This window comes from Rana temporaria, chromosome 8 (assembly GCF_905171775.1).
Source record: "Rana temporaria chromosome 8, aRanTem1.1, whole genome shotgun sequence".
Taxonomy (NCBI): Eukaryota; Metazoa; Chordata; class Amphibia; order Anura; family Ranidae; genus Rana; species Rana temporaria.
The window spans coordinates 178,860,485-178,873,858 of record NC_053496.1 but is presented as its reverse complement, the minus strand read 5'-3'; the positions used below and the strand labels follow the sequence as shown (position 1 = coordinate 178,873,858).

Here is a 13,374-nt window from a genome sequence, read left to right as displayed (position 1 = left end):
GTAAAATGGGTTTCTGCCAGGCTGGACTGTCCTGTGGTTCCATTCTGTGTTCCAAAGATACCGTTCCATCTCTGGATAGCAGGTGGCGCCAGAGGAGTCCAGGCGGAGGCGCCTTTCTCCAGCAGCCAATCAGAGGCGATTCAGTTCGCATGTGTAGCGCTATATACATTTTTCACTCACTCACTTAGAGGAGTGTTTCCCTCGCGGGGCATGCTGGGGGAGGGTATTTCTTGGGCAGACGCCATTTTGTAGGGTCTTCGCTCAGTTCCTGGTTCCAGGTGCGGCACCCACCTTTAAGGTTTGCGCGCATCACAGGCCCCGGCGAGATGGCCTACCAGGCCGGGGCGCACGTGCTACGCGGAGTTCCCAGTTCTGGGCCCTCATGGCCTGGAGCAACTGAAGCTGCAAAGGGGCCCCAGTGACTTACTGGGTCCCCACATTCCATGAAAAGGATCCCAAGCGAGTTATGCTGTTCGGTGGGGCATCGGTCTGAGGTGAGCCCGGAGGCAGGTGATCCAACAGGGCTTAGACAATCCATCGGGGATCTGGGTGGCCGGACACTGAGAAGTTGTATGCTGCAACTGGTCAGTCGGTGACCCCAAAATCAAGAAGTCTACCTGAGGGAGATTCAGGCAAACTATATTCGTTGAGAGGATTCGCTCTATTGTCTACGTTCCTGAGTAGAGGGCCTGTGGCAGAGGTTCCACTCCTATTTTTTTTTCTATTTGAGCCAAGTCGGTGGCAGAGACTTGTTCCTTCTCAGAAGTTCCAAGTGATACTCTGGCTGCCAGCTCGGTGTGAGAGGCTTGTCCGGGTACACTTCACCCACTCCGGCTGGAGTGGCGACGTGAGTTAAAGTCCCATTGGAGGCAGGACTGCTTCCGTTATCCATAGGCCTAAATCTGCAAATTCTTCTTTCACTAACCTATTTCTATCTACCTTAAGTTAACTGTTTGCCATGTTGGGCAAGAGATAAAAGCACAGAAAACGACACCCTGCTGTTTGGACATTCCGTCATTGCTCATCATCATCCCTAGACACATCACAGAGGTAACATAACATGCCGTCCCAAATCTAACCAGCGGCTCCTGTGGGGGTAGCGCTACAAACAAACTGTGGGAGAGAGGGTTAGGGCCCGGACACCCTTTGGTAGTTGAAATATCAATTGACAGACTCCGAAACCTCTACAGGTAGACAGCCATGCAGGGAAAAGGCATCCAGCAAGACGCCACATCTACATGTGCAGGATTTGCTGTCTCCTATGGCAACAGTACTTTCTAACACAAATTGTTCTCTTGCTTCTGGATAAGCCCTCAGACAGCCTAGCAGACCGATGTGACCGGGATAAGCCCAAACCCAGACCTAGAAGCCCGGGCAATACAACACATGTCCACCCAGAAAGCCATCCAGGTGGCACAGAACACGGATCACCTGACTCCACCCAAATATATTCTGGTTCTCCCAGCGGGCCAAGGGATTTAAGAAAACCCCTGCCCATGGCTGAGATACCTCATATACTCCTAACCTGTCCTTGCTTTGCCCTTGTCTTATTTAATGTCACTAGGTACCCGGCCACATGCAGCAATTCCAGACTTAGGGGGAACTCAATTGATTTGATACAGTAAACCATTGCGCTCAGGGCCGCCACACCATACAGTTCAGTTCAGCTCTTGACAGCGTCCTCACTGATCACCTCCCATACAGGAACAGGCAACAAGGTCCGATCCGGTTCAGAATCAGGAAGTGACACATGCAGGGGAAGGAACATCACAGCACCAAGTGTTAACTCTTACCACACCACACATTAACCCTTTAGTAGGCGAACACATATTTAACGTTTTAGAACCTGCCTATAGGATGATGTGAAGATCTGATAATTATCTAACATTTTTTTTACACTACAATCCTTATACTTAGAAGTAAAATGAGACTTTGACCTGTTTTTTCCACAATGTCTGTTACCTACCTGTGTCACAATGTAGAGAAATGTCCACCTGTTCACTTTTCATAATCATCCCAACCTCCTCCGTGAACGGCTGATCACCCCACACATACGTCTCTACTACTTCTTCTTCTTCTTCTTCTTCAACCTCAGCTTTTATATTAATCCATTCTTCACCCTACACCAAAAATAATAGAAAACATCTATTAAAATCAACTCAAGGCAGACATAAAGGACACGTCATTCAGTATGTACCCTCCATTGGAAGAACACAAGGAGGAAGAGGACCCACGATGTGTGTGGGCTTAAAGCGGAGGTTCACCCTAAAACAATTATATACCATTCCATCCAGCATACTGCTGACATGTACAGAATGCTGGGGTTTTTTTTTCCGCTGTACATACCGTTTAATCGTTCTTTTTCTTTTCAGACTCCAGCAGGGAATATGCATTCCTATGAAGAGGCATAGATGTTTGACGTGCGGCTAAGGCGCGTCACGCGTTCCGAAAATAGCCGGACTGGGACTCGGCTATATACGGCACCTGCGCAGTCAGCTCGTAGTCTGTGCGCAGGCGCCGTATAGAGCCGAGTCCGGCTATTTTCGGAACGTGTGACGCGCCTTAGCCGCACGTCAATCATCTACGCCTCTTCATAGGAACGCCTATTCCCCGCGGGAGTCTGAAAAGAAAAAGAACGATTAAACAGTATGTACAGCGAAAAAAAAAAAAAAAAAAAAGCATACTGTACATGTCGGCCGTATGCTGGATGGAATGGTATATAATTGTTTTAGGGTGAACCTCCGCTTTAAGACTCACAGAGGAAAGGAATGTATATAAAAAAAATGGGGGTGAAAAATGTAGGGCGCTCAAAGTAGTTAGAAACGGGGATGGGGGGGTAACAAAGGCTGAACTTCAGATGTCGAAGAAAAACAAGAGACTACACAGAAGAACATCATCTCATGGCTTAGAATATATATTTAGGTCTAGATGCCCAGCCCCACCTACCTGATAATGGTGAGGGATGGTGTGATCCTCCTGTGTGGAATCCCAGGAACACAGGGGACGGGGAAATCTCTCACCCTAAACCCCAAAGATGAAAGAACAATATATAAATAGACCAAGAGATTTAATAGAAAAATATCATCTCATAGCTTAGAATACTATTATATTGTAATTGCTCAGTCCCATCTACCTGATGATGGTGAGGGATGGTGTGATCCTCCTGTGTGGAATCCTGGGAATAAAAAGGATCCCCCTCTACCATAGACTGCTGATCTACCGACTCTTCTTCTACTTTAACCTCAACTTTGATGTATTTCAGTTCTTCACCCTAAACCCCAAATATGATAAAACGGATTCATAAAAGGAAACAAGAGATGAAATAAAAGAATGTTATTTTGAAACGTAGAATTCTACAACATATTTGATTTCTAATTGCTCAGTCCCACCTACCTGATGATGGTGAGGGATGGTGTGATCTTCCTGTGTGGAATCCCGGGAATACAGAGGACTTGGACATCTCTCTGGTGGGTTCCCATTACTGGATCCATCTGTAGGAAACACACACACTGACTGAATACATTGTTTCTATGGCCCAGATTCTCAAAGGACTTACGACGGCGTAGCGCCATGTACGCCGTCGTAAGTCCAAATGAGAGCCGTCGTATCTATGCGGCTGATTCTTAGAATCAGTTACGCATAAATTTGTCTAAGATACGAGCGGCGTAAGTCTCTTACACCGTCGTATCTTAGGGTGCATATTTACGCTGGCCGCTAGGTGGCGCTTCCGTAGATTTCCGTGTTGAATATGCTAATGAGCTAGATACGCCGATTCACGAACGTAAAGTTACCCCTCATAAAGAGCGAGTAAGTCATGTTAGGTATGGACGTCGGAACAGAGTCGTGTTTTACGCCGTTTGCGTAAGTCGTACGTGAATGGGGCTGGACGCAAGTTACGTTTACGTCGACTAGGCATTGAGCGGGCGTAATTTCATTTGAAAATTCAACGTGATACTGAGCATGCGCGCGCATGCGCCGTTCGAAAAAAGCGTAATTTACGCAGGGTCATGATTAGTTTACATAAAACACGCCCCCCCTGTTCCTCATTTGATTTAGGCGTGCTTACGTCGGCACATTTATGCTACGCCACCGTAACTTTAGACGCAAGTGCTTTGTGAATACAGCACTTGCCTCTCTAAGTTGCGGCGGCGTAGCGTAACTACGATACGCTACGCCGCCTACATTTAAGCCGCTGACTGTGAATCTGGCCCTATGTGTGTATCAGATGATGGGGGATCTAGGTGGAACCTCCGTACTGCTCTCTCCTTTACAATAGTCTCCTCTTACCCGGTGATGTGAGGGGCGACTGATTCTCCATCATGACGTCCTTGTAGAGATCCTTGTGTCCTTCTAAATAAATTAATATTATGACTTCCTCTGCTGCCAGTTCCAACAATGTCTTCTCTTTTTACTTCCGTACAACTCACCCCTTACCCAGGATGTACTTTTTAGACCCTACATCACTTCCTGTTCCTTACTTACATCACTTCCTGTATATCTATCACTTCCTGTCTGCACCTGACATCACTTCCTCTCCAGCTGTGTTTTCACTTCCTATGTCTGTACAATCACACTCTTCCTGTCTCCGTGTTCCACTCCATATAATAGGAAAAGATCTCCATCTCTATATTTATTATGTGTCTGTTCTACAATCCAGAAACTCCAGATGCATAGTTGGATAAATGGCTCAATATTCACAATGTATCTGGTTTATAATTCAGAGGCTCTGGATGGACAGTTGGATAAATGGTTCTATATTTAGGATGTATTCAGTCTATAAACCAGAGGCTCTGGATGGACAGATTTTTATGCCTAAGCTTTTTCTGACATTTGTTACTTACAGGCTAAAATCAGTATTTTTTGCTAGAGCATAAGTTTGATTCCAATATTGGTTGTTCAACCGTTCATCAAATTGCAAATGGGGTGTTTGTGGCAAATTTGAGTGCCGCGGAGCGCACCATAATGCACTGCGAGATCGCAGTGCATCGACGTCTGATGATTGGCCAAAGCATGCACCTGACCCACATGCTTTGGCCAAGCCAATCACAGCACGCTCCGCTGCGAGAGACATAATTGGCCAAAGGAAGGGTGCCTTTTGCCAATCATGGCTAAGGGGGATGAAGTCTATGCCCCACACTAGGTTTTATAGCGGCCATGTATAGTGCATGGATGGAGATAGATTGAGCTAGATTAGGCAGGCAGGTTAGTTAGTGGCATGCATGAAGTGTATTTGATATATATACACATACACAGTCTAGTATGTGTGTGTGTGTGTGTGTGTATATATATATATACACACAGTATCTCACAAAAGTGAGTACACCCTCACATTTTTGTAAATCTTTTATTCTATCTTTTCATGTGACATCGCTGAAACAATTACACTTTTCTACAATGTAAAGCTTGTATAACAGTGTAAATTTGCTGTCCCCTCAAAATAACTCAACACACAGCTATTAATGTCTAAACCCCTGGCAACAAAAGTGAGTACACCCCTAAGGCCCCATACACACAATAGAATCCATCCGCTGAAAAATCCCAGCGAATGGGTTTCAGCCGATAGATCCTATGGTGTGTACACTCCAGCGGATCTTTTTCCGCGGATATTTCTCCCCTGGGATGGATTCCAGCAGATCGAATATTTGCTGACATGCTAAACAAATCTATCCGCTGGAATCCATCCCAACGGATGGATCCGCTGGTCTGTATAGACTCACCGGATCCATCCGTCCGAAGGGATCCCCCGCATGCGTCGTAATGATTCGACGCATGCGTGGAATTCCTTATATAACAGCGTCGCGCACGTCGCCGCGTCATAATCGCGGCGACGGCGCGACACGTCATCGCCAGAGGATTTCAGCGCGGATTTCAATGCGATGGTGAGTACACTCCATCGCATAGAAATCCGCTGAAATCCTCGAGAGGATTTATTCGCGGAAACGGTCCGCTGGACCGTATTCGCGGATAAATCCTCTCGTGTGTATGGGGCCTAAGTGAAAATTTCCAAATTGCACCCAAATTGTCAATATTTTGTGTGGCCACCATTATTTTGCCAGCACTGTCTTAACCCTCTTGGGTATGGAGTTCACCAGAGCTTCACAGGTTGCCACTGGAGTCCTCTTCCACTCCTCCATGATAACGTCATGGAGCTGGTGGATGTTAGAGGCCTTGCGCTCCTCCACCTTCCATTTGAGGATGCCCCACAGATTAAGGTGACCAGATTTTTAAAATGAAATCCGGGGACATATCTTTTCTTTACTAGTAATGGCAACAATCAGCAACTCTCTGCCCGTCGCCGCCCGCCTCACAGCCTCTCAAGTCTTACTCTCCAGGCCCCGGCTACTATTGGATGGGGAGCGGAGGAAGATCACTCCGCCAGGGAAGGCAAGGAGATAGGCAGGTGGTTGGCCAGGATTTGAGCCAAGGCAGAAGAACATGCAAGCGAAGTTGAATGGGCATGCGCTTGAAACTGAAGAAATATTCCCTCCGCTCCGACCAGCACATGATCATCAGAAAGGGGCACAGATAATGGGAAAAATACACCCCCTATGCTAGTAGGCACGGCAGAGCGGGGGGGTGTAATTCTATTTTTTTTATTTTAATTCTGCAGATTGTCTTTGAAATTACCCCTGCCCCCTATTAAATCCAATCTGGGGACAAAACCAGGGACAGACTTGGTCCAGGGACAGTGTCCTCAATCAGGGGACTGTCCCCTGAAACTGGGGATGTCTGGTCACCCTACCACAGATGCTCAAAAGGGTTTAGGTCTGGAGACATGCTTGGTCGATCCATCACCTTTACCCTCAGCTTCTTTAGCAAGGCAGTGGTTGTCTTGGAGGTGTGTTTGGGGTCATTATCATGTTGGAATACTGCCCTGCGGCCCGGTCTCCGAGGGGAGGGGATCATTCTCTGCTTCAGTATGTCATAGTATCCATCTGTGTGTGGTGGCTCTTGATGCACTGACTCCAGCCTCAGTCCACTCCTTGTGAAAGTCCCCAACACTTTTGAATGTCTTTTTCCTAACAATCCTCTCCAGGCTCCGATCATCCCTGCTGCTTGTGCACCTATTTCTTCCACACTTTTCCCTTCCACATAACTTTCTATTAATGTGCTTTGATACAGCACTTTGGGAACATCCAACTTCTTTTGCAATTACCTTTTGAGGCTTTCCCTCCTTATGGAGGGTGTCAATGATGGTTTTCTGCACAACTGTCAGGTCAGCAGTCTTTCCCATGATTGTGATTCCTACTGAACCAGACTGAGAGACCATTTAAACTGATCAGGAACCCTTTGCAGGTGTTATGGCTTAATTAGCTGAATAGAGTGGGACACTTTGAGCCTAGAATATTGCACCTTTTCACAATATTCTAATTTTATGAGATTGTGGATTTGAGGTTTTCATGAGCTGTAAGCCATAATCATCACAAGTATGACAAATCACAACTTGAACTATCTTGCTTTGCATGTAGTGAGTCTATCTTATATATTAGTTTAACCTTTTAAGTTGCATTAGTGAAATAAATAAACATTTGCACAATGTTGAAATTTTTCGAGTATCGCCTGTTTAGTGTAGACTAGATATTCAGTGTAGACTCTATATTCAGTCAGTGCAGTATATATAGCCCAGGGTATTGAAGTGGTTAAGGGAAACCACGGGCCAAAGTGTAAAAAAAAAATGGCGCGGGGGTCCCCCCCATAATCCATACTGGGCCTTTCAGACCTGGTATGGGTTTTAAGGGGAACCCGGCATCAATTTTTTTTAAATGGCGTGGGGGTCCCCCCAAAATCCATACCATACCCTTATCCGAGCAAGCAGTCTGTCAGGCCAGGAAAGGGGAGGTTGACGAGCGAGCGCCCCCCCCACCTTAACCATACCATCAACATGGGAAGGGTGCTTTGGGGTCCCCCAAAAGCACCTTGTCCCCATGTTGATGTTTATTGCCCTCAAGAAGAGACAAACTGCTTACCGGTTGAACAGACAGTGGGGCTTACAGAAGGCAGTGACCCATCAGGCTGCGAAATGGCTCTGATGTGAAGCAGTGCAGTGCACCATGTTTAAGATGACAGCCACGGATAATGTTGAAGTTTCTATTGCAATATCTGAGTGGATTGCAACAAGGGTGTCAGGAACCAGAAATCAGACTGAGACAGAAAATGCAGTAAAAAATAAAAAAAACCACACCTTTAATGTAATAGAAACAAATAGTACAGATCAGGAACATAGTCAAAACATAAGCCAGGGTTCGGAAGCCAAAACCGGTAATCAGGAAGCCAGAGATCAGCGTAGTCAGAAGCCAAAGATCAGGAGCCAAAAGGGACGTCAGCCGGGCAAAGTCTTTATAAATATGGCATCAGGGTTGGTGGTAAATAGGAGGAGGAGTAGTGCCCCTATTAGTAGGAGGAATAGAATCTCATGATTGGTATTGGTGGAAGAAATAGTGCCCCCATTGTTGGTGTCAGTGGGAGGAATAGTCCCCCAAGGGCTGGAGAAAGGCTAGCAAAGGGTCACATTTGTCCCTCAGGCCACAGTTTGGAGGCACTTGATTCAGGAGGTCAGGACTTGTGCAGACCAGCCAAGTTCCTCCACCCCAAACTTGTTCATCCATATCTTTTTGGACCTTGCTTTGTGCACTGGTCCAAATCATTTGGTGGAAGATACCACTGTCTAAAGACAGTTTTGGGTAAACTGCGGGCAGAACGTCACCTCCCGTCCTCCCCCCCGTTGTGCTCTGGGAACACTCTGCTCCCAGAGCACAGCGGGAGACAATCAGCGGCGCAGCGCAACTTGCGCATGCGCCGTAGGGAACCGGGTAGTGAAGCCGGAGCGCTTCACTTCCTGGTTCCCTCACTGAGGATGGCGGGGGGAGCAGCAGAGTGACGAGCGATCACTCGTCCTCTGCTGCGGACGGCGCTGGACTCCAGGACAGTTAAGTGTCCTAATATTAAAAGTCAGCAGCTGCAGTATTTGTAGCGGCTGGCTTTTAATATTTATTTTTCGTGGCACATCCGCTTTAAAACATCAGAATACCAAGACATTTTGGACAATTTCATGCTCCCAACGTAGTGGGAACAGTTTGGGGACGACCACTTCCTGTTCCAACATGACTGCCCACCTGACCTCAACCTGATAGAACACCTTTTGGATGAATTAGAGCGGAGATTGTGAGCCAGGCCTTCTCATCCAACATCAGTGCCTGACCTCACAAATGCGCTTCTGGAAGAATGGTTAAACATTCCCGTAGACACCCTCCTAAACCTTGTGGACGGCCTTCCCAGAAGAGTTGAAGCTGTTATAGCTGTAAAGGGTGGGGCCAACTCAATATTGAACAGACATCCTCCAGCCTCACTGACCAGCTGCTTAATAAACAAGTCCCCGCCCTCTACTATTAACCCGCTCCTAAACCTGCACCAGGCTGACTCGTCTACAACAGAGCTCTTCATACTATGACCCTCCAGATGTTCAGGAACTACAATTCCCACCATGCCTAGTCATGTCTGTGAATGTCAGAGTATTACAATGCCTCATGGGACGTGTAGTTCTGCAACAGCTGGAGGGCCGAAGTCTGGAGATCCCTGATCTACAACATCAGTAAGGAAGCTCACTCATATTAATTCTCTGGTGTTGCAAAAGGTTTCCTTTACTAGTGAAAGATTTCCCGCACTCTGAACATTGATTATGGACGCTTACCTGTGTGAATTCTCCGATGTGTAAGAAGATGTCCTTTTTCAGTGAAAGATTTTCCGCACTCTGAACATGAATAAGGACGCTCACCTGTGTGAATTCTAAAATGTTTAACAAGATGTCCTTTTTCAGTGAAAGATTTTCTGCACTCTGAACATGAATAAGGACGCTCACCTGTGTGAATTCTAAGATGTTTAACAAGGATTCCTTTCCTATTGAAAGATTTCCCGCACTCTGAACATGAATAAGGACCCTCACCTGTGTGAATTCTTTGATGTTTAACAAGGGTTCCTTTTTCAGTGAAAGATTTCCCGCACTCTGAACAAGGGAAAGGATGCTCACTTGTGTGAACGCTCTGGTGCCGAATAAGGTTTCCTTTCATAGTGAAAGATTTCCCGCACTCTGAACATGAATATGGACGTTCACCTGTGTGAATTCTTTGATGATTAACAAGGTCTCCTTTGCCAGTGAAAGATTTCCTGCACTCTGAACATGAAAAAGGACGCTCACCTGTGTGAATTCTTTGATGATTAACAAGGTTTCCTTTCAGAGTGAAACATTTCCCGCACTCTAAACATGAATAAGGACGCTCATCTGTATGAATTCTCTGATGTATAACAAGAGCTGCTTGATGAGTGAAAGATTTCCTGCACTCTGAACAAGGAAAATTATACTCATTTGTGTGAAGTTTCTGGTGTCTGTTAAGTGCTCCCTTATGGGTGAAAGATTTCCCGCACTCTGAACATGAATAAGGACGTTCTCCTGTGTGAATTCTAAGATGTTTAACAAGGATTGATTTATAATTGAAAGATTTCCCGCACTCTGAACAAGGGAAAGGACGCTCAACCGTGTGAACGCTCTGATGCTGAATAAGGGTTCCTTTCCGAGTGAAACATTTCCCGCACTCTGAACATGAATAAGGACGCTCACCCGTGTGAATTATCCGATGTCTAACAAAAATTCCTTGATGAGTGAAAGATTTCCCGCACTCTGAACATGAATAAGGACGTTCACGTGTGTGAAAATTCTGGTGTCTAGTAAGTGATCTCTTCTTAGTGAAAGATTTCTCGCACTCTGAACATGAGAATAGATGGTCACCTCGGTGATCTCCTTCATGGGGTGAGGAAGATTCCTCGGGATTAGAAGGATCTGTTGATCTATCTGCAGTGTGAGATCTTACATGGATATTTACAATCATAGTATGTGATTGATGAGAAGATTCCCCCTGATCAGAGGGATCCATTGATGTCTCCGGACAGGAAGGTCTGTGATGTATATTTTGTGTATTTGGATTTCCTCCTGGAGGATCCTGTGTGATGACATTATCTTCTGACTTACAATCAGCAGATAATAGAAGATGTCTCTCCGAGGAATTCCTCACATCACATCCATCTGTTGGGAAGAAGGAAAAAAAATATAAAAAATCTCAGTAGATGACAAATAACTGGAGTTTTAGCTCCCCCCCGTCGGTGGAATAAGTGGAAATGCCGATCTCACAGCTGGGCTCCTGTTCTCCCTCCAAAATCAATCAGAAAAGTCTTCACACCGAGTCCATATACGATCTGCTAATTCTAGAATAATAGTTATGACTGAGGCTTCATTATCCAAAACACGTTAGTGGATTGTTACTACATCGGATTGGCTGGATTTTATATGATGAAGAGATGCAGATCATATATGGACTCCAAGCTGAGTCAGCAAGAAAAAAAAGTCACGTGGGTCTAACAGTCACCACTTTCACAGAGCTCTGGCATGGAACTGGGTACAACTGTAACATCAAAATATGGAGAAAAAAACCTTCCTCCAAGATTTACAATGCTGGTGTCCTAGGGTGGCACCATCCCTCCTCCATCAGTGTGGAGACAACCTAAGTGCAATGGTTTATTAAAGGGTTAGATCACCTCTACAGAAGAACTGTAAAGCTGAACTAACACCAAGTCCCCTCCCCCACCCCCCTGGACCCCGCTTTACATGTGATGGCGCTGACCAATCAGAATCTATCTGGTCCATCCTGGCAGCTCAGTATGGAGAAGACAGAGCAGTGGGGTATTTCATATCCCCTGACCATTGGAGTGGTGAGAGAGTCCTGATAGTAGAGGATGACTGATGGTAAGTACAGTGAGGACCGGGGGTGGGGGGTGAAGGGGGTCCGGTGTTCGGTCACCTTTACAGTTTTTCTGTATTAGGCAAACAAACCCTTTAATGTGACTTTAGGGGTCTGTTTGACCAGTGATGTCTCATCTGCCTTCCATTGAAGGTAATGAAGTACATATTGCGCTCCATTCGCTTTTTCCCCTCAACCACAGCAACCCGGGAAAGTGACAGCCGGACCCGGAAGTGATGTCATCTACAGCGCTTCCAGGTTCTTACTAAGAAAATGAGATCAGTGAATTAACATTCAATCACTCCCCTCTATGTGGCGACAGCCACCATGGAGGTCCTGGACCCACAAGTGGGGTGAAACATGGCAGGGGTGCACGTGGGGAGAGAGGTGGTGTGGAAGTTATACAGCCACCTGATCACTTCCTCCTGACAGCCAACAGTCGGCTTGTCAGTGCTTAAAACCATCTGCTGCTGACGTATATCATATATTAGTGGCAAAGAAAGGGTTACAGGAGGCGGTACTCTGTATATATACACCTAATACACTGGTGTACAAAGTATCTGTGACAACTCTGTATAAACTATTCATAGATATAGACTCCCTTGTCTAAATCACTGTCACTATCACTACTCCTGTCAGCCTTGTAACAGAAGGAAGGCGCCCCCATCCCTACAATAAACCATTGCGCCTGGGGCAGCCACACCTCCAGCCCACCCCTTGTCCCGGCCCTGCTTGGAACCCATCCAGGGGTCCCGCTAAGGAGAAACTCCACCACAAATTTAGCTCTTTACAGCGTCCTCACTGATCACCTCCCATACAGGAACAGACCACGAGGTCCGATCCGGTTCAGAATCGGGAAGTGACACATGCAGGGGAAGGAACATCACAGCACCAAGTGTTAACTCTTACCACACCACACATTAACCCTTTAGTAGGAAAACACATATTTAACCTTTTAGAACCTGCCTATGGGATGATGTGAGGATCTGATAATTATCTCACATTTTTTTACACTACAAGCCTTATACTTATGCCGCGTACACACGACCGTTTTTCATGACAAGAAAAATCCCTTATGAGAAGGGAAATTTGCATAATCAAGCCCAAAGGGTGGCACCATTCGAATGCAACTTCCCCTTTAGGCCCCTTTCACACTGGGGCGGGAGCCGCGGTGGCGGTATAGCGCCGCTATACCGTCGGATTTGCCGCGGGATTCGGCCGCTAACAGTGCGGTATTAACCCCCGCTAGCGGCCGATAAAGGGTTAATATCGACCGCAATGCGCCTCTGGAGAGGCGCATTGCGGGCGGTATTGCCGCGGTTTCCCATTGTTTTAAATGGGAAGGAGCGGTATACACGCCGCTCCTCTCACCGCTCCAAAGATGCTGCCGGCAGGAGATTTTTTTCTCTCCCGCCAGCGCATCGCCTCAGTATGAAAGCCTTCGTGTAGGCAGTGCAGGAGTTTTTCAGGCGGAATAGCAGCGCTATTTTTAGCGCTGTACCGCCTGAAAAATTACTCAGTGTGAAAGGGGTCTTATGCCGCGTACACGCGATCGTTTTTCAAGATGAAAAAAAACTACGTTTTTAAA

At 46.4% G+C, this 13,374-nt stretch overlaps 3 protein-coding genes across 5 annotated transcripts in view; all 3 read right to left on the bottom strand.

Annotated features, from left to right (window-relative positions):
• LOC120910116 (zinc finger protein 501-like) overlaps window positions 1-3,288 on the bottom strand; it is a 35,889-nt gene extending 32,601 nt beyond the window's left edge. The window contains exons 1-3 of the mRNA XM_040321988.1: window positions 3,134-3,288; window positions 2,947-3,021; window positions 1,967-2,120 (exon numbers count right to left, since the gene is read on the bottom strand). Of these exons, the coding sequence (XP_040177922.1) occupies window positions 1,967-2,120; window positions 2,947-3,021; window positions 3,134-3,205 (301 nt within the window). The 5' untranslated portion in view covers window positions 3,206-3,288. The remainder of the gene's footprint in view (window positions 1-1,966; window positions 2,121-2,946; window positions 3,022-3,133) is intronic.
• Window positions 1-13,374, bottom strand: part of LOC120910546 (zinc finger protein 850-like) — a 1,103,195-nt gene that overhangs the window by 726,917 nt on the left and 362,904 nt on the right.
• LOC120910099 (gastrula zinc finger protein XlCGF26.1-like) overlaps window positions 9,335-13,374 on the bottom strand; it is an 18,994-nt gene continuing 14,954 nt past the window's right edge. For all 3 annotated transcript variants that reach the window (XM_040321961.1, XM_040321963.1, XM_040321964.1), the window contains exon 3: window positions 9,335-11,074. In XM_040321961.1, coding sequence (XP_040177895.1) covers window positions 9,675-11,074 — 1,400 coding nt within the window. In that variant the 3' untranslated portion in view covers window positions 9,335-9,674. The remainder of the gene's footprint in view (window positions 11,075-13,374) is intronic.